At 50.7% G+C, this 21,048-nt stretch overlaps 1 protein-coding gene across 1 annotated transcript in view; it reads right to left on the bottom strand.

The window, feature by feature from the left end:
• MYH11 (myosin heavy chain 11) overlaps positions 1 to 21,048 on the bottom strand; it is a 122,821-nt gene that overhangs the window by 16,723 nt on the left and 85,050 nt on the right. Inside the window, exons 12-28 of the mRNA XM_080681648.1 lie at positions 20,157 to 20,275; positions 19,164 to 19,316; positions 18,060 to 18,233; positions 15,674 to 15,847; positions 13,832 to 13,946; positions 13,154 to 13,347; positions 11,599 to 11,720; positions 11,424 to 11,493; positions 11,099 to 11,259; positions 9,106 to 9,214; positions 7,332 to 7,463; positions 7,031 to 7,237; positions 6,014 to 6,151; positions 4,803 to 4,926; positions 4,298 to 4,469; positions 2,616 to 2,828; positions 1,091 to 1,235 (exon numbers count right to left, since the gene is read on the bottom strand). Coding sequence (XP_080537774.1) covers positions 1,091 to 1,235; positions 2,616 to 2,828; positions 4,298 to 4,469; positions 4,803 to 4,926; positions 6,014 to 6,151; positions 7,031 to 7,237; positions 7,332 to 7,463; positions 9,106 to 9,214; positions 11,099 to 11,259; positions 11,424 to 11,493; positions 11,599 to 11,720; positions 13,154 to 13,347; positions 13,832 to 13,946; positions 15,674 to 15,847; positions 18,060 to 18,233; positions 19,164 to 19,316; positions 20,157 to 20,275 — 2,522 coding nt within the window. The remainder of the gene's footprint in view (positions 1 to 1,090; positions 1,236 to 2,615; positions 2,829 to 4,297; positions 4,470 to 4,802; positions 4,927 to 6,013; positions 6,152 to 7,030; positions 7,238 to 7,331; positions 7,464 to 9,105; positions 9,215 to 11,098; positions 11,260 to 11,423; positions 11,494 to 11,598; positions 11,721 to 13,153; positions 13,348 to 13,831; positions 13,947 to 15,673; positions 15,848 to 18,059; positions 18,234 to 19,163; positions 19,317 to 20,156; positions 20,276 to 21,048) is intronic.

The raw sequence follows: 21,048 nt of genomic DNA on the forward strand, positions 1-21,048 counted from the left end.
CACCTGAGACCGCGGCAGGAGTTTGCAGCCTCCACCTGCTTCATGCAGGTCAGAAGTGGATGCTGTCTGCTGGTGCCATCAGCAGCTGAGTGGTTCCAAAGAGGCCTGGCTGTGAACTGGGGCTTGGCTTCCAGCCCAGCCCCACTCTGACCTGGCTTGAGAGTAGTCAAGGGGACACATAGACCTTACTACTGTCTGGAGTGTATTTTGGAAGGTGGGAATAGCCCATCTGGATTTGAATTATATTACAGTAAAAATAACTGGACATTAAAAAGGGAAGCCAGTCGAAAGGGGAAATGTGTGTTGTAGTTACAATTAGCAAAATCTTATTTGTCTAAAATATATAAAGAATTGATGAAATGTTGAAGATTGGTATTCAGATCCCACGTGACAAGGGGACGGAAACAAGTGTCCTTATTCACCGGGAGGGTGAGGGGAGCTTTTCAGAGGGTGGGCCTGGAGATTGCATTTTAGCAGAGGTCACGGGTAAACTAAACCAGTGTGTGTAAAACCTTGGAAAAGTGTCTGGCCTGTAGTCAGTGCTACATAAGGGATTGCTTACATTATTGAAATGAAACGTTGAGATTCTGATAGTAGAGGGAGTGAACCAGCTCACAGAAAGATACTCAATAAACCAGCTCATGGAATAAGATTCACCTTGACTGGGACTTAAACAGATGCAAACTCCTACCATTTCTGGTAAAGCTCTGGCCATTTCACCTGGATTGTGGGGTACTTAGTGCAGGGAGTTGGGGAATGTAGGACTGAGGGTGATAAAATTCAGACTTTAGGGAAGCAATGTAGCAGGAGGTCACGAGTTAAAAAATTCACCCCTGGGAATGAAACACAAGGAAATTGGCTTTTTGTTTTTAGCTGTAAAATGTGCTTAATAGTACCTCCCTCTGAGGGTGACTGTGAAGATTAATTGCCATCCTGTACGGTACACAGGCGATAAACGCTGGCTGCTGTCTTTATCGTGAGAATCTTGCATAGCTTGGTACCGTCTTAGACAGACTCTGACGTGTGGTTATCGGAAGCTGTGGACATAGCACGCGTTGGTGTGTTGTCATGAGAAAGCATCACAACGCACCCTCTTGAACTGCTCGAGCTGCTCCGTGAGCTCCTCCACCGCCTGGGTGTGCTTCTGCCTCATCTCCTGGACCTGGGCCTCGTGGGATCGCGTCTCCTCGTCCAGGGCCTTCTTCAGCACCGTCACCTCCTGCTCCCTCTTGGCCCTGGACGGGAAGAACACAGTGATGGCAGTTGTGGGGAGACGGGGCTCCCCTCAGTGTTGTGCAAAGGACCCAGAGCTGACATCTCTATCACCACCTCTTCCTAGCTGTGTGACCTAACCTCAGGTGAGTCACCTAACCTCTCTGGCCCTGGAATTTCCCCAGCTGGAAAAAGAGGAATATGTTACCTGCCTAGAATTTTTCAGGGCCAGCAAACAAATATACAAAATAATATTGTTGAAAGAATTGCAAAATGTCTGGCAAAATGTTCCGGAAATATGAACATTAGCTCTTATTTATTGGGCACTTACTGTATGCCAGGCCCTGACCTAATTTCTCTAATACATCATCTCATATAATCTTCAGAGTGGCCCTACAAGGCAGGTATATTATCATTTCCATTGTACGGCTGAGGAAACTGTGGCTAAGGAAGGGTGAGCCGCTTCCCCGAGTTGTTAGAACCACTGTGTGCAGGACCGGAAATGGAACCCAAATAGTCTGACTCTGAGTCAGTGTTTTCAAGTCCTGCCCCGGGCTTTTCTGTATTGTTGGCCAGGTGGGAAGGGAGCACAAAACCCAACGTGTGGGAGATGAATCTGTGTTCACACAGCGCCTGACACAGACGCTCTCTCATTACATTTGTGTGTTTATTGGCTGAGTAAATGACCTAGTTTCACTAATGTTAGCATTCAATTTCTAGCAGGTGACCTGTAGTTGTTTTGTTGTGGTCTGTTTGATTGCCTGCTGTAGATCTTAAATAAAAAACCAGTCTGATAATGCCTGGCCAGCGTGGCTCAGTGGTTTGAGCACCGACCTATGAACCAGGAAGTCACGGTTTGATTCTTGGTCAAGGCACATGCCCAGGTCTTGGGCTTGATCCCTGGTAGGGGGCATGCAGGAGGAAGCCAATCGATGATTCTCTCTCATCACTGATGTTTTGATCTCTCTCTCCCTCTTCCTTCCTCTCTCTGAAAACATATTTTTGTAACAAGAAAAACAAGAAATCCAGTCTGATAATGTTATTTTAAAAATTTAACACAAAACTTAAACCCACACACTTGGTGACTGGGGCTGGGGGCGATTTACTTAAACACACATATACATGAAAAGACAGGAAGGAGATACCCCAAAACAGTGGGGGAACTAAGGGTGATGTTTTTGGTGTCTACTTTTCTCTAGTTTTCAAATTGTTCTCTGATTATGTCCTGCTATTGTGATGTGAAGTAATGAGATTAAAAATAATCACACTTGTGTCAGTTACAGCAAAATGCAATCAGGACAGTAAATGCAGGGCCTGTGGAACCCTGTGATTCAGGATTTGCTGGGCTCACTCCGTCCACACCAGCTGCCCCATCAATGTGGTGGACAACGGTCCCCTCTCACCGGAGCTCCTGCTGGGTGGCCGTGCTGTCTAGCGTGTCCTCCAGCTCTGTCTTCAGCGCCTCCAGCTCCTCCCCCAGGTCTCGCTTCTGCTTCTCAGCTTTGTTTCTCGCGGCCCGTTCTGAGTCCAGGTCCTCCTGCAGGTCTGAGATGAGACCCTCCAGCTCCCGGATCTTCTTGAGGGCGTTGTTCTTCTGAGCAATTTCATCGTCAAGCCTGCCAGGGACAGGTCACCAGCATGAAGATCCCGGGCCCCCAGGCCTCTGCTGTCGCACGCGTGGCCAAACATTGTTTTCAGGAACCAACCACTCGTGCTCCATGGATAGTAAAACATGCTGCACCCCATCCCCAGGACACAGCGGATCCCACCTTGCTACAGTGGACTGCTTGGACATTTACGTAGGACATGATGGGTCCCAAGGTCTGTATAAAAAATAGGTTATGGTTTTCTGCATGTGTGAATGCAAAGCACCAGTCCCAGATTGGCACGGTGCCCAATTCACAGAAGGGGCTTACTAGTTACTTTCTGAACATTGGACAGTTATCCCTCCTTGGTGACTACTTGCTCTTCCTTCCCTTTGCTCAAACAGTGACTGAGTGTCTGCTACATGCAAAGCCCTTGGCCAGGTGCTGCTTTGTGTGATGCTAAAGCCAGGGCTCCCAGCCGGGGAGAGGCACTGAGCCTGGGTCAAGGTGGGATGTGAGCAGTGTCGTTCGAATGGGGTGGAGTGAGTCAGGCATTTCATGGAAGGGAGTTTCCTTCTGATGCATGGGGTGCGGCGGGGAGGTGGGGGAATGGGAAGGAAACAGCATGAGAGAAGACACAGAGGCAAGACTCTGCAGGGCAGGGGGAGGTGGGCAGCACTTGTGAATGGGCAGCAGTGAGAGAGGAAGCATAATGGTTGGGTTAGGGTCAGACTGCGGAGGGCAGGTGAGCATTGAGTACCAAGGCTAAGACCTGGGTTTCCTGCACAAGCCAGCAAAGTTTGAGTAGGTTTATGACCCAAAGTGATGTTTCTGGCCCATCACTCTAACAGTCATGCAGCACGACCAGGGGATCAGCAGAAAGCTTTGGGGCTCAACTCCCAGCTCTGCCTCTCAAAAGCGGGGTGACAGTCACACGCTCCTTCACCTCCCCTGGCTCAGCTCCCTCCCCAGTGAACTGGAGAAAACAGCGGCATACCTGGCCAGGTATCTGTGAAGATGCCTAGCTCACAGCGAGCAGGTGAGTCTGTTGCCAGTGTGGGGCCACTAGTGGGAAGCCAGCTCAGAGTGGGAGGAGGGGCACATGGCAAAGGGCTGACAGAACCTGAGGGCTGCTGCCTGCTGGCTGTGGGAGGAGCAGGGAGGGCAAAAGCTAGGGAGGGGACTGGCAGTCACAAAAAGGGAGACCTTCGAAGGAGGGCTTGAGGGAGAGGAGGGCCATTCCAGCCTCAGGCATGTGGTATGGGAGGTGCCATGGAAGGGCCTCTGTGGTCAACTGGAAATACAGGACTGGGGTGTGGATGAGGAAGGCCTGGGCGTCCAAAAGAGCGACACCATGGGAGACACAAAGAGGGATGGGTTTGGAGGGAAGAGAGGAAAGTGCTCTGGCCTTACATTAGATGGAGGCCTGCCTGGTGGAGGAGGAAGACGGGCCACTGGATTGGCAGGGCCCAGGAACACATAGGCTGCGGCCCCACTACCTGGCCAGGGCCGCCTGCAGCTCCTCCTCCTTCTTGGCCAGCTGCATCTTGAGCTCTGCAATCTGTGCCTGCAGGTCTGCGATCTGCTCGTGGAAATCGCTGGCCTCTCCCTCCAGCTTCCGTTTCAGCTTCTCCAGCTCCTGCCGGTTCTTCTCCTCCTTCTTCAGCCGCACTAGACAAAGCCAGGGGCCCTTCAGGAGGCGGAAGCCACCAGAAAGACTCCTGGAGGACGAGCCTTTCTGCTGAGGCCTTTCACACGGAGGAAATTCACGCACACGCACACACAGCCCTCGCTGGTAACAGTCCCGCCCGCGCCACCATCTCCACGAAGAACTGTCAGTCCCGATGGAAAGGGCCTTTGACTATGAGTGTATGTTGGCTAAGGGAGACCGGGGAGCCTGGAGAGGATTTGCCTCTCTTGAAACAATCTGCCATTCTGAAGTTTCCTCTCTGATTTTCCTAGTTTTAAAATACCGGTCAAAGCCCCTTTGGGTAGCCGGTTTACCTTCCAGTTCTGAAATCATAGATTCGTGCTTATTTTTCAGCTTGGTGAGGTTCTTGGCCTTTTCTTCCTCTTCTGCAAGATTCGTCGTTAAGTCACTAATCCTCTCTTCAAGGAGTTTTCGCTCCTTTTTGGGGAAAGAAAAAGAAACACCATTAGTCTTTTTTTTTTTTTCTTCCAGGATCTATGTCTCACTTTTAGTGATTTCCAGATATATAGTTGAAAAGAAAACCCACATGATAACCAAATACAGCCTAGAGTTTGAAATGGTGAAGAGAAGTTCCTTAATTTCCAAAAGTCCGCCACTTCTCATCTCATGTCACTATGCCTCTCATACTTCAATGTGCAGGCCCATGGGGCCCTCGTTCCCTTCCTATCACATGCCAGCTCTTCCCTGCCTCGGGGCCTTTGCACAGATGGAGCCATCTGCCTGGGGTGCTCCTCCACCTCCTCTCCCTGTAACTGCTCCTCAGTCTTTAGGCTTCCACTTACATGTCACTTCCTCCAGGAAGCCTTCCCTGAATAACCTCCCTCCACCCCTAGTGCTCTTCTCATAATAACCTCCTTCAGAACCCCGCTCACAATGGTTATTAATAGTTATGTGTGTGATGATCTATTTGCTGTATCACTAGAATATAAGCCCCACAAGGGCATGGTCCTCTCTCACCACACATGCCCTGCACCTAACGGGGCCTGGCTCATGGCAGGTGTCCTGCTGACATCTGGCTGAAAGAATTAAAAGGAGCCTGCCCTCCGCGGGGCCACTTAGAAGTTACTGACGAGGGTGACCGACTCATCCTGTTTGGCACTGGGACTTTTCCGGTTTTGGTGCTGGAAGTTCCACATCCCAGAAGCCCGTCCATCCTAGGCAAACCAGGACAGCTGGTCACCCCGTCGCTAACTGGACGTGGCCCATGAGAACGTGGGAGAGGGCCCAGAGACTCAGGCACCTTGGCCTCCTTTGCACACCATGGGGGTTCCATTGGTCATGGTGCTGCTGAGACTTGCTCCGTGGCAGCCCTGGTGCTGGTGATTCTGCCAGGACCTAGTCCATGGCACACCTGCATCCACAGGGCGGTCACAAAGCCACCTTGTCAGAGGTAAACCTTTGCTTGGCCTTCAGTACCTTTTATTTGGCTGAAAAAGAAACACAATCTGAAATCCTTGTCCCTGGTGAGCCTGTCATTAGAATGCAGATGCTCGGCCCCACTCACTTTTGACAGTTTGTTGTTCTGATCATCCATGACCAGGATGTCATCCTCCAGTTTCTTGATCTTGGCCTCGGCCGTGACCTTTTCAAGTTGTAGCTTCTGCCTCGCAGCTTCCTCCTCCTCCAGCTGTTCCTCCAGGTCCTTGTGGGGAAAGAATCACAGCCTTGTTTAAAAGTCACTCTCCTGGAGCCCTAGGGACTAACTGACTGACACAGGCTGGGCCTGATGACCCCCCACGCTCTGCAGTCTACTTCCATTGGAAATTAAGGTTTGCTTCACGGAGCCTCAGTCCCCTCATCTATAAAATGAGGACAGTAGGTACCATGGTGGTTTTGAAGTACGTCCACAAATTATACTCTTCCCCTCAAAGGTGGAGCCTAATTCCTCTCCTTGCATATGGGCAGGACTTAGTGACTTGATTCTAACAAATAAAATCAAGAGGAAGCGATGGAGTGTAGCATCATCAATCAGGCTATAAGAGGCACTGTGCCTTCCTCCCCTGCTCTCTCTCGCACGACTCACTCCTTCTGGGGGAAGCCAACTGCCAAGTTGTGAGGACACTCAAGCAGCCCCGAGGAGAAGCTCACATGGTGAGGAACCGAGGCCTCCTGCCTACAGCCATGTGAGTGAGCCATGTATAAGTGGGTCCTCCAGCCCCAGTCAAGCCTTCAGATGACTGCAGCCCAGCTGGCATCTTGACTGTAACTTCATGAGAGATGCTAAGCCAGACCCATCTAGCTAAGCCACTGTCAGATTCCTGACTATGTGAAATAAATGTTTATTTTGGGTGTTCTGTTCTGCAACAATATAATTACCCCTCACACACAGCTACTATAAGGAGAAAAAATAAAAGCACACGAAAGGCAGGGCAGAACAGAGCGGGCTTTCGAGGAGACCTGTGTGCACAGATGCTGTTCCCTCCCAAGCCTTAGTCTCTTTATCTGTGCAATGGGGACATATATCATCAGACGGGCCTCACAGGCCTGCCTGCAGGGAAGGTCAGCCCCTCCAGTGCCTCACCAGCATCTGCTGGGCCATCTTTTTCCTTTCTGCCTGCAGCTGCTGGCCCCGGTCTTCCTCCTCCTCCAGGCGGGCCTCCATCTCATGCAGGATCTCCTCCAGCTCCTGCTTCTTGGCCGCCAGCCGGACCCGCATCTCCTCTGCCTCAGCGTACAGCTCCGTCTCCGCCTGCAGCTGCTCCTGCAGCAGGTTCTTCTCCTCGGCCAGCTGCACGCAGAGGTGGGAGGCGGCCAGTGAGTCCCCCAGAAGCAGGCATCCTGCCTCCCTCGCAGCTCCCCCCATCATGCTCCCTGACAAGCACCTGAGAGTGCTTCTGCTCCAGCTCCTTGAGCTCGCTCTCTGCCTTCTGCTGCCGCTCCTTGGTCTTCTGCAGCTCATCGTCCTTGGCCTGCATCTCCTCCTCCTGCCGTGTCACCTGCAGCAGGGGCTTCACCTGCACACACACACAGTCAGCGCATCATTTATTTTCATGGCAAAAGGGATACAGTCTTGTAATAAAAGTAGATCAGTGCTTCTCAGCCAGGGACAATTTTACCCCACCCCAAGGGGACGTGTGGCAATTTCTGGAGACAGTTTCAGCTGTCACAACTGGGGCAGGGGGTGCTACCAGCATCCAGTAGGCAGAGGCCAGGGATGCTGCTAAACATTATAGAATTAGGGCAGTTCTCTCACAGCACAGAATCATGCATCCCAAAGTATCAATAGGGCCGAGGTTGAGAAACCCTAAATTAAGGCAACAGATAAGTTATACAGTGAAAGGAAAAGACTTCCCCTTCTCCCATTTAGTCCCATCTGGGGAGAGACTACTGCTGCTGAAAAATTGTTGTGTTTCCTTCCAAGGAGAAGAGGGGAAAAAATCCCCACACCCTACCTCCCCCATCAAGGTCAGTATTATCATGGTTAGCATTTCCTTCCAGTCATTTCCCCTACACATTAAAAAAATATACTTGAGATCATGCTGCCCAGTTTTATGTACTTTTATTACTTAAAACTACAAGATAAGCCATATCAATGGATGAGCCATTATTAAATTAACCAGTCTGCCAGGACTGGGCATTGAAAACTTACTGCTGTAAATCAGGCTACAATGAACACCCCTAATTCCTGATTTTCTTTCTCTCAGATGGCTTAAGTCAGTTTTTAAGAAGTTGGGTCTATAGGGATGAATATTTCCAAAAAGCTGCTTCCTCCTTCTGTTCTTGACCAGGTTGACTCCTGACTCTGGTGCTCAAGCCCCAGCCTGGCCTAGGGAAGCCCATCACACACACGGTGGGTCCTTCACACACCACTTAAGTTTGCTTTCATCTATATGTCCCTGTGACTATCTGCTCATTATCTGCTCCCCCACCTGACTGGAATACCCATGAGGCCAGGGCCCATGATGCCTGCTCATGCTGTATCCACACAGCACCTTGTGCACGCCTGGCACACAACAGACAATAAGTATTTGCTCGCTGAAAAAGGTTTGTGCCAATTTACACGCTCAAGGGCACATAAATGGCATCTGTTCCAACGGAGCTTGTCTTTGCCCAATCGGTGTGTTTTAGCGACGCTGCAAGAACAAATTGTACCCAGAGAAACAAATGACTGATACATGCAACCGCCTGGATGGATCACCTGAAAATGGTGCCAACTGAAAAGTCAGTGCTAAAAGGTGATGCCCTGTATGGCCTCATTTACATAACAAAATGACACAATGTTCAAATGACAGAATTTTAGAAATGTAAACAGTGGTTGCTAGGGGCTATGAAGGAAATGGGTGTGGCTATGGAAGAAAGTAGGTGTGGCTAGAAAAGAAATGGGCGTGGTTATAAAAGGGCACTGTGAGGGATCCTTGTGGTGATGAAATTCTCTGGATCTGTGTTCAGGTCATGGCTGTAACCCAGGTGCCAAAGAGGGTGGGCCTTCATCAGATGCACCTGAGACAGGCCTGGAGCATCACCAACGGGCCAGGTTTGATCTCAAGCTCTCAGCTGCACACCCACTGACAACCATCTCCAGTCCCACATCTGGAGCATCTGGAGTGAAGACCAGGGCTGGGGGTCCTGAGAGCTGGGTGGGGCCGGAGCATTCACCTTGGTGAAGAGCCTCCACCACTGCCAGTTGCGCAGCTTGAGGTAGGCGGCACAGTTCCTCTGAATCACCTTCATGGCCGTCAGCTGCTGCTGCCTCTTGGCAAAGGCCCTGGGGAGAGGGGCAGGGAGCCGTGAAAAGCCCTAGTCGCCCGACACATGTCTCACCTTGTTGTCATAGCATCCCACCCTGCAGCATCCTGAAAGCAAGGCCCGTCTGTCGCTTGTGACTTTGTGACGTGCACGAGGACAATCCCCGCTTTTCTCCAGCTCAGGTTCTTCCAGGGGCTCTGAGCATCCGCACAGGGATACTGTCCAGGCACAGACCACTCACTAACATGGAGGCCAGGGCCTTTCTCAGCGGGCAAGGGAGACCCAAGGCTCACAAAATACCCTGGAACCAGAGCTGTGATCAAACATCGAGGAAATCAGTCCATGCTACATCATCCCTAGGGGACCCTGCTCACTCCCAGCTGTGCCATGTCTTCCCAAAGCTGAGTGTCTGACAAACCTATTCCTTCCTCAGGTGCATTTTAGAAATCTCAAACCTGACATAGAACTAGCACTCTTCTTGTTTAAGGGCTGTTAGGTTTGAGAAACCATGAACACTGAGTACAATCCTCTTCTCTCTGCCATCTTGAACGTGGGTGAACTTGAAGAATAAAACTGCCCTCAGTAGTCTGGAGGCGGGGTTGGGGGTTGGGGTGGTAACAGAATTATGAAACTTAAGTTAGGTCTGTCCCTGGACCAAGAGCTCCCCAGATCTGGCCTTGACCATCTTGGGTTCCCTTGGCACTGAATCAGCTTGACATGATCAGGGCTCTGCAGATGACAGCAGGAGCCATAATTCATGATGACATAACCCCGCACAGAGCGGCTCCACCAGTTCCTGCCAGCCTTAAAGTTACACCCTTTGGTGTAACTTTTAAGGACCCTGGTCTTCACATGGCCCCAGGCTTCCCAAAACAGAAGGGGCATCAGACCTTCCAAGACCCTGCCTTATGAATTCCATCTGGACATAAGGCTATAGACAGAGCCAAATACTCTTTCCTCAGGTACCTAATCATATTCTCACACTTCTTTTTTTTTCTTTTAAATGTTGTTTTTTTAAAAAATATATTTTATTGATTTTTTTACAGAGAGGAAGGGAGAGGGATAGTTAGAAACATCGATGGGAGAGAAACATCGATCAGCTGCCTCCTGCACACCTCCTACTGGGGATGTGCCCACAACCAAGGTACATGCCCTTGACCGGAATCGAACCTGGGACCCTTGAGTCTGTAGGCCGACGCTCTATCCACTGAGCCAAACCAGACAGGGCATATTCTCACACTTCTAAGATGATAACCAGGCACTGTTCTCAACCCTTTTCAGGAAGTATTCTACTGACTCCTCATAAACAATTCCACGAGGCAGGAATGAATATGCTATTTTCCAGTGGAGAGACCTGAGGCTCAGAGAGGTAGAGTAACTTCCCCAAGGTCCATCAGCAAGTAAGTGGGGGAGCCAGGATGAGAACTGAGGTCTAACGCTCCAGAGTCATGGTCCTAACCTCCCCGCCTGCCCTCATAACCCGTGCTTATATTAAACGGTAGCATTTCTTCCCCCCAAGAAAACACTGCAATCCCATCAGTGGAGCATCTTAAAGCAGATGGCCTATTAGAGTCAGGGAATCAGAACATGAGGCTAGCCCAGCAGGTGTGGCTGAGAGGTTGAGTGTCAACCTAAAAACCAGGAGGTCACGGTTCAAGTCCAGGTCAGGGCACATGCCCCGGTTGTAGGTTGGATCCCCAGTGTGGGGCGTGCAGGAGGCAGCCGATTAATGATTCTCTCTCATCACTGATGTTTCTATCTCTCTCTCCCCCCCTATCCCTTATTCTCTTAAGTCAATAAAAAAATATTTTAAAAAAAAGAAGAACGTGAGGCCAGCAAGCTCCCTGAAAGTGTGTGTCTCCCGCCTGTGTTTGTGGGGAGGTGACAGTAGGCGGGTCCTTACTTTCTGGCCAGGAAGCCGCGACACATGGCTTGGAAAGCCATGATGACGTCGGTTATCTTCAAGTCTCGCTCCTCTTCCAGGTGGGCCAGGACCCCAGTTCGGAAGAAGATCTTGCTCTGCCCGATCCTGTACAAGTTGGGGTCGAGTTCTAGGGCTTTGATCTGCAGAAGGAAGAAAGACAAGAGTTCCCATTCTCAGCTGTGCCTTGTGGCCAGGGGTTAAGCCTGTTTAAGGAAGGTCACACCCAAAGCAGCTCCTGGCAGTGCCACCAGAGCCAGGGAGGGCTGCAGCTGGATTTCCGGGGGTGGAGCTGGGCTGGGCTCACCATGAGGATGCAGGCCTGCTTCCCGTCCATGAAGCCTTTAGGAATGGCATTCGCGGCCAGGATCTCGTAGCTTGAGACACAGGACAGAAGTCACCAACCGAGCACCTCTCTATCGTCCCTCCCTCCACCGGCCGCTCACCCACCGCCCCACCGGTGCCTGCCCTGGCGGGCTCACCGCTGGCGGAACTCCTGGAAGACGATCCTGTTGGGGAAGCCCTGGCGGCAGATGCGGATGCCTTCTAGCACCCCGTTGCACCGCAGCTGCTCCAGCACCAGAAAGGCATCCAGCTTCCCGGACTGCAAAGGAGGAGAGGGCGATGGGCCACCGGGACTGGGACTTGGGGAGCAGCAAGCCCAGAATCTCAGGCCTGGGTGACCCCCCCCCCCTCACCAGGCCACCAGGATCAACCCGGTGAGGTTTGAGATGAGGGTTCAGGTGATCTCTCTCTTGTACTTGGTGGCACTAGCATCACCTAGCTGGAAACTGGGGCTTCTTCCTTGTCGCCTTCCTCTTCCTCACTTCCTGTCCATCACCAGTTCTAAAGCTCCTAGCTCCCGAATATCTTCCAATCCACCCACTTCTCTCCATTGGCCATCATCACTGCCATCCACTCGCCACCCTCTTCTCCTGCCCGAAGCCCACCACAGCCTCCTACCTGGTCTTCTCACCCCCAGTCCTGCCTCTCCCCTCAGATCCTCATTTGGTTTCTAAGGTGTAAACCTGATCATGACATCCCCCTGCTTTTAAAGCTCCAGTGGTATCACAGAAGGAAGGCCAGGCTCTGGTCCACCCACAGGAACTCCCCGATCTAGCCCCTGATACTGTTCAGCCCCAGCTCTTCCCAACCCCTGCCTCACACCATCACACATCAACATGAAACCACCTACCTAGCGTTTTCTTGCCAAGATGCTTCATTCGTTACCTCCACACTTTTGTTGTACTGGTTCCTCCGCCTAGGATGCCCTCCCCAGCCTCCCCTCCACTTCACCAAGTTGATGCCACTCAACGTGCACATTCTCTAGGAAGCTTCCTCTCAGCCCCGAGGAGCTGGAGCGGGAGCCCCGGCTGTTTGGAGTTCTCATAATTTAGCACATTGCACCATGGTTATCAGCTTGTGTCTGCCTCTCCCACGGATCTCCCGCCACCTGAGCAGTGCTGACACACTGGGTGGGGTCCTTCTCTGTGGTGGGGCTGCCCTGCGCACTGTGGGAAGTTTAGCACAGCCCTGGCCTCTACGCACTGGATGCCTGTAGTAGCCCCTTCCCAGTGATGACAACCACAAATGTCCCCAGATGTGACCAGATGTCCCCTGGGTAGGGACACCACTGGCCCCAGCTGAGCACCCCTGCACTAGACTACAAGAAATCTGCAGGTGAGGACTACAACTTATCCAGCACTGTCTCCCCAGCACATGCAGGAACTCGGGACTATCAACTGGAGTGATGAATTTGTGGTGATTTGATGCCTTGTACAGCAATTCCAGGGCCGCAAGTATCTGGACACAGTCTCCCTTCCTCCCTGTCTTCTTTTGCCTCCAGGATGGGGAATGGACCCCAAATTCAGCCAACCTTCTACCATGTCAGATGGAGCCCTTGGGGTGGAGGGTCCGGCTTTCTTTTTGCCCCTCTACCCCTGCCTGCCTTCCCCTTCGCTGTGGACCCTGGTGATGTCCCCGGGGGATGTTCTGACACTCCCACCACCACCACCAGCAGCCAGTGGGAGGCCTCACCCTCTTCTCGTGGTTGGGGATGATGCAGCGCACGAAGTTGGGCGTGGTGTTGCGCAGCGTGGTCATCAGCTTCCCCAGCTGCTCCTTGTACAGCTGCCCCACCGTGCGGAACATGCCCTTCTTGGTCTTGGAGGCGCTGGGCAGTGAGCTCTCCGTCATCTTGGCCATCTGGTCCAGCCCCACGATACGGTCCACTGGGGGGCACATTAAGGGCAGCCTCAGCCTCTGGCCCTCCCAGGGCCCCATTCTTTTCTCTGCTGCCAATGCCTTCCCTCCAGCACTAGGTAAAGGGGATTGCTTTCCAACTATTATCTACTTGGGGAATCTGAGAGTGACGGAAAGTGTGCGACAGGGGTGAGACAGGACTTCAGTCTTTCCAACTCCAGATGGGGGCATTCTCACTCATCATGCCTCGGACGCTACTTCCTCCATCACTGACCTGATGTCAGACCTTCTCCCTGGGGCCCAGGTGTGGGGTTAAGGGGCTCTGAGGTGGTTGAATGTGTCAACAAGATGTCACTAGCACCTGCCAACATTGCCCTCTCCTGCAGCCCCACATGGCCGCCCCTCCTGGGAGCAGGTGTGGGCATTGGAGGCAGCTGGAGGAGGGAGGAGCGAGGAGGGAGGAGGGGAGGGCCCTGGTGCCCAGTTCTCCAGCTCCAGCAGGCGGGGCCCTACCGTCCTTCCACAGGTCAGCCACAAACTTGTCGGAAGAGGCGTTGAGGAGGGCAGTCACGTTGTCATTCAGCGGGTCCATGTTCTTGGTCAGCCAGGCGCTCGCGTTGTAGTCCACCTGCCAAGAACCACCCTCTGGTCAGGTGCTCCTGCTTCAGTTCTGAACTAAGGGCAGGGCCAGAGTCCTCCCATTTCCCTCCCAGATCTTCCAAGGTCAGTGAGAAAATGACATCAGCAGCTGCCATGGTGAGAATCCATAAACTCCAACGAAGAGACCAAGGGCCTTGCACACAGTAGGGCACCAGCCAATGGTAGCCACTGCTGGAAGGCCTTGTCTTTATTCCTTGCATTCTCCTAGTAACCCTTCTCTGGCAGCCTCCAGAGCCTGGGATAATGCCGGTTGCCCTCCGAGTGGTGAAGAGCTTGGCTGATAATAAATGTCTCCCTCACATGAAAGCTCCACCTCATCTGAGAAGGCTCAGCAACAATGCCAGTTTTTAAATTAAGCATGTGGACCTCTTCTCCTCTCTCTGATGAACATAAGTTTTGTAACTGGGAGATTTTGATACATGGATGTAAATTCCCAACTTGAATACTGACCGGGGCCAAAGCCTTCACTTTTTAATTTATTTTTTATTATTTATTTTTGTTAATCCTCACCTGAGAATATTTTTTCCCTTTTTTTTTTTTTTTTTTTTTTTTAGGGAGTGCATGGGAGGGAAGGAGAGAGAGAGGGAGAGAAACATCAATGAGAAAGAGACACATTGATTCGTTGTCTCATGGCCAGGGATTGAACCTGCAACCCAGGTACATGGGCTGATGCTCTAACTACTGAGCGAACCAGCCAGGGCAAGCCTTCATTTTATGATTGTGACTATGAAATGGAAGCAACTCGTAAAATATCTCTGGTGGGTTCTTACGGGATGTGGGTTGTTACGGTGATGGCCAGGCCTGATCTGAAAGAGGACTAAAAGGAAACCACCTGTAAAGTGGGGAAAGAAAAGCGTTATCTCTCTGCGCCCACAGGAATGATGCTCCCTTGAGGATAGGGTAGGAGCTGGCAAACTTTCTTTGTAAAGGCCCAGGTTTTCAGTTCTTCAGGCCATACAGTCTGTCACAGCCACTCAACTCTGTAGTTATAGCATAAAGACAGCACAGATGTTATGTAACCAAGTGGATGCCAATAAAGCTTTATTTACAAAAACAGGCTGTGGGTCAGACAGATTTGGTGCATGGACTCTAGTTTGCCAACCCCTGATTTAGGGCATTGCCTATTACCATGATGCAGTGGGGATTCTGGAGAGTCAATAAAAATGCTCCAAGATTCTGTAAGCCAAACGAAGTTATGTCTTTCTACATTACCCAAGAGGCACAGGGGAAGGTTCTGTACATTAACAGCCATGAAGGATAAGGATGATGATGATGATGAAGAGAAGGAAGAGAAGGAGGAGAAGGAGGAGTTGACAACGACAAGGTGACAACATCACAGATTTCTCTGGACGGAACAGGCTGCCAATGGCAAACCCAAGGCCATGATAAAGGAGATTCTTGTGAACCCAAAATTGGGTTTATTGGTCACCCCATTCTGGTTGGCTCTTCCTGCTGGGTTTACCCTGCAGCAGGAGGATTTAGAGTCTATACAAGAAAGAACTAGCTGGCTGCCATGGTTGGATTATATATATATCTTGTCCCTTCCAGACACTTAGACAAAACCATAAATAGCCTTGCTTGGGATTTGATTTACACCAGATGCCTTTGGTTCTGCCATTCCCAAGGTGCTCTTGCTCTGAGCATTCCTCATGAGGTCCCCAGGACAGACAGACCCCTGGCACATGCAATGGGTACCTTCCCAGCATAGTGGATGATGGAGAACTCAGTTTTGTCCTTGAGCTGCTTGGGCTTCTGGAACTTGGGGTGGTTGCCCTGCTCTGAGCACAGCTTCTCCACGAAGGACTTGTCTGTGGCTTTGGGGAACCAGCACTCCTCGTCCAGCAGGGCGAGCACGCCTGGAGGGTTGTTCTGTGGAGGACAAGCAAGGCAGGATCACAGCCAGGGTTCTAGCTCAGGCTCGCCACCCAAACACACACACAGGCAGCTCCCTAGCTCTCATACCATATCTGCCTACATATAAAGACGGATTTATACCCTCTTTATTTTGGTTCCCTCCCTGCAAAATATATCCCCAAATTACCATGTGTCCAACGGACCAGCATTGGAGATATGAGGGCAAGCACCACCAACAGAACATGTTTGCTAGTTCCCCCTAGTGGGCAGCACATGCAACATCACAAAGATTTTACACCTTGCTTTATTATATACACTAGTGTGCTGGTGCATGGACTCATGCACATTGGAAGGAAATTAATTAGAAGAAATATTTTAATATCGCTATTCGCCCTTTCTATATAATAGAAGTGTCAACCAAATTCACGATCGACAATGACAGATTGAAACACACCCGTGCGATTGGCACCAGAGAGCTTTATATGTATCACACATGTGAGAGTCAACTTAGCCTTTTATAGATATAGAATAAACTTTCTTAATTAGACCTGCTTTCTGACTTAGCTAAACTTTTTCCAGCCCAGTGAAGCACCCCAACTTCTCTTTCAGGTAATTGTCAGCAACACAGCAGTAAATATCAACACAAAGCAGATTATTATTGTAGATCACGCAGGGAGAACAAAGGGTAAGATATTTAACTGGAGCAGTGTTTGACTATATTCTGCACAGTGAGAAAACCTGAAGTCATTTTCAAGTTCCACCATTTCTTACTTCTTTTCAGCTGGGTCAAGTTTCTAAGCTTTCTAAATCTCCTTTTTCCGGCTAATGAAAAGAAAAGAAGATTCCACCAAGTATCCTATCTACTCTACTCCAGGACTTCTGTGAGGATCAAATGAGATGAGGCATGGGAAAACACTTCACAAAGATTTGGTTAAAGTGTAAAATGTTTGCACCTGGCTATAAAGCAAGTCAGGTTCCTGGGCTGAAGAAACTCCAAGGAGGCTAGTCGCTAGGGAGAGGAAGCCAGGTGTTGCTATGTGATGTCATTACCCGGTGCCCACAGCAACCATTTCCAAGCTGGGCTGTAGGCAGCATTTTGCGCCATGGGGTCTTGGCAGTGTTGGCTGCAATTTGGTGGGGTGTCATTCTGGGGTGGTGGTGGGACCTGTGTCCCACTTGGGGGAAGCCGAGTGTTGGTTTGTCAAGTGTTGGTTTGTCGGCGCCAGGTTCGTGGTGCCATTTATTTTTAAATGGCCAGTGCACATCATGGCAGCTCCTGCATTAAGCGTCTGCCCCCTGGTGGTCAGTGTGCATCATAGCTACTGGTCAGATGAATGAACACTTAGCCTTTTATATATATAGATTCACCTCAGGGTTCCTTTTAGTAAAGCGCTTCCCTGTGGGAGACAGTCTAGACCAGCCTTGTGCAAACTACGGCCCGCGGGCCGGATCCGGCTGTTCTATCTGGTTCTCTTGGTCTCCCCTCCGCTTGTTTACTTTGAATTTATATTAGTTCACACACTCTATCCATGCTTTTGTTCTGGCCCTCCGGTACAGTTTAAGAACCCATTGTGGCCCTCGAGTCAAAAAGTTTGCCCACCCCTGGTCTAGACTCAAGTGTCAAGAGCACAGCCTTATTTGCAAATGCCCTTCATTCTGCTGAAATGGTCTTCACTTTTTGGACTCAGAATTGGGAAGTGCTTCCCCCTGCTCTGTGCACTCATTCTCCACGCTGGCTTTATCAGGATGGTTCGCTTGCTTTACTTGTTTGTCTGGTTCTATTGCCCGCTCCTCCAGGAGGGCGGGGACCAAGTTCATCTCATTCACGGTTACATCCCTAACCCCTAAAGATGGGCCCAGCACATAGTAGGTGCTCAGTAAATAGTCATTCAACAATTATTTATTGGGCATCTACTATGTGCATGGTTCTAGGAGTTTGGGATACATCAGTGAACAAAACAAAGTCTCCTGGCTTTGTAAATAAATGAATGGGAAAGAGGGGAAGGGAAGGGAGGGGGAGGGGAGGGAAGGAAAGAGGAAGGAAGGGAGGGAGGAAAAGAGAAATAAAAAAGGAAAATACCTTTGCTTTAAAATGTGGGGTAAGGGAAAGTGTGACTGAGTCCACAAGGACTCAGTGCTGGGGGAAGCGTGCACACGCGGAGAGGGCAGGGTCCACATGCCGCTGCAGGAGGCCACACACGCATGCGAGTGTGACGTGGGCCCTCACCGGCCGCTCGATGAGCTCGATGCAGGGCTGCAGGTCGAGCCCGAAGTCGATGAAGTTCCACTCGATGCCCTCGCGCTGGTACTCCTCCTGCTCCAGGATGAACATGGTGTGGTTGAAGAGCTGCTGCAGCTTCTCGTTGGTGTAGTTGATGCACAGCTGCTCGAAGGAGTTCACCTGAGCACAGGACAGCGAGGGGGCCGTGAGCATCGTGGATGAAGGCGGGGGGCTTGGGCCCCGAAGAGAAGCTCTGCCCTGGAGAGAGCCCCAGGGCCTGACTCCCTTTCCACCAGAGCCCGCTCTGCCTTTTCAGCACCCAGAGAGGGCTCAGGCCCCAACAACGGCTGCCTACAGGTCACGGGGGCTGGCAAAATGGACCTGTCTTCCTGTCACGTGGTCTACATACACATTGCTTTAAGGATGCTTATCTCCTCCATCTGCACAATGATTTGTGGGGAGGGAAGAATCACCGTGTAAGGTATTTTATCGCCCCCATTTTGCAGATGCAGAGACCAAGGCTCGGAGAGGGAGTGATTCCATAGCAGATAGGTTTTGGAATATCTGTCAATCTCAAGACTTCCCCTCTCATTGAGAATGTCCCTCCCACCCATGGGAGTGAGATCCAGCAGCCATGCTACACCATGAACTAAGGCAAGACCCTGAGAATAGTGCTTGGCTCCAAGGTGACCATGTGGCCCAACCCCGGTGAGTCTGAGTCAATGAGACTCAATGCCAAGATTTTGGTTAGAACTGGCTGCAACGGTGGTAAACAGTGGGAACTGGCTGCAACTGCCAAGGCTGCTGAGAGGCCGTTGGAAGCTGTGGTAGTGATCTTGCCACCATGAGGGGAGTCTGTGTGAGAACAGGTCAAAGTGGGGGATGGTGGAGAGAGGGAGATGGCAGGAGATCGGGCCCTGCGTGTCTGACGGAGGCCTTCTCAGTTTCACAACCCAATCCATTCCTGGACTTCTGGCCCTTCCACCCTCCAGGACAGCCTCCACCCACAGTAGCCACCTGCCTGCCTTTCCCCAACATGAGGCGTTCTCCGAGGGGAAGCTTCATCCCAGAGAGCCACGGCCATAGCTGTGTCATCCCACCAAGCTGTACCTCAAAGATCTCAAATCCAGCAATGTCCAGGATTCCCAGGAACGAAGCCCCTTGCCGGTGGGTCTTGTCCAGGGCTTTGTTCACACGGCTGAGTATCCAGCGGAAAAGGCGCTCATACGTGGCCTTGGCCAGAGCCTCTATGGCAAAGTCTGCCTGTGGGGGAAGCGAGGGGACACGGTTATGTCCATGGGCTGCGTTTTCACATGAACCCAGTGGGTGGCTCCGATTTTTATTCTTTTCGTACTTATAATCAGTCCTTAAAAAACCAACAAAAAAGGAAACAACACCCTCTCTGCAACCAGCAGAAAGTAGCAGTGAGGGAGAGCGAGCTCAGATCTGAGGAATGACTGTGTGGATAGTAAACACTCCCGTCAGAGGGACCTGGCACAGAGAGGCGCCTGTTCCATCCCAGGGGCCATGCACAGGTGGTCAGTCCTGCCTCTAGAAAGGGTACACAGTCATTTCAAAATCTTTTAGGTCAGGCCTGGTCCTTACAACTAAGAGATCAGATGAAGTCATGGGTGAGGGACTCTGCTGTTCTTGTGCAGTGTTGTGTTTTCAAAACCTGACAGGGGACTTTGACTATTCTAGTATTGGATAGACAAGGGACGAAGATATGGACAGAGGAAAAGGAAGATAGATGAATGAATGAATTGATAATGTATAAATGGGTGAAAACATGGATGGAAAGATAAATGAATGGGTGGATAAGTGGATAGGTGGATGGGTGAATGGATGGATAAATGATGGATGGATGGATGGACAAAATGTAAATAGATAGATGAATGCAAGGATGGAGAAATGAAGGGATGAATGAGTGGATAAGTGGCTAGATGAATAGATGGATGGACAGATAAATGAATGAATGGATGAGTGGATAGATGAATAGATGGATGCATATATGGATAAATGAATGGCTAGATGATGGCTGGCTGGCTGGCTGGATGGATGGATGGGAGATTCTGCAGGAATAAATAGCAAGTGCATCCTTACCTGTTCTTTTGTCTGAGCTTTCTGTACCACATCCCGCCCGACTTTTATACGTGGGGTAAGGATGGCTCTAGTGAAATCCGTCACATTAATTCCCATGAGGTGACAAACTTTCTGAGCAGCTGGGTGGAGAAAACAAGCATATTAAGTGCATCACAAAGAGAAGGCTTGGGGACTACGCACATCACATGGGATGTTTGCACATACACTGGTTTTGGTGGTGGTGGTGGTTGTTGTTTTGGAGGGACGGATCCCTATAACCTGCCTTATTGGGGAGTGTAACACATAAGAAGTGCACACAGCATACGAAAGTCCTAAGAACTGCTGTTATTAGTGACCCACCCCCAATGCACTGCTCAGAGGCTATGACAGGGTGGGATGGAGGTGTGCTCCAACTGGGGGCTTAAGGCCAGATGTTCTAGGTTCAAGCCCTCGCCCCCCTCCCACGTCCTAACCATGTGATTATGGAAAAGCCATTCAACTTCCTGGAGTCTTGTTTTGCTCGGCTTGTAAAAAGAGTCAGCTGTTTGGTACCCTGTGGGGTTGTAACAGGGTTAAATGAGGTCAGATATGGGAAGTCAACTATTCAATAAACACTTGTTCCACTATTCCAAGAGACGTCGTGCAGCATTGCTGGTAGTGACAAAACATTGGAAACACCTGAAACCCATTAATATGGGAGCAGACATACCATGGTATTTTCATAAGATGGAATACCAAATAGCAGTTAAAGGGATGACCCCCCCCCCATATCTCTCTCTCTCTCTCTCTCTCTCTCTCTCTCTCTCTCTCTCTCTCTCTCTCTCTCTCGTTCTCAACTGGGGATGATTTTGCCCCCAGGGGATGGACATTTGGCAAAGTCTGGAAACTTTTTTTGCTTGTCACTCCAGGTCTT

This window comes from Plecotus auritus (assembly GCF_963455305.1).
Source record: "Plecotus auritus genome assembly, chromosome: 7".
NCBI lineage: Eukaryota > Metazoa > Chordata > Mammalia > Chiroptera > Vespertilionidae > Plecotus > Plecotus auritus.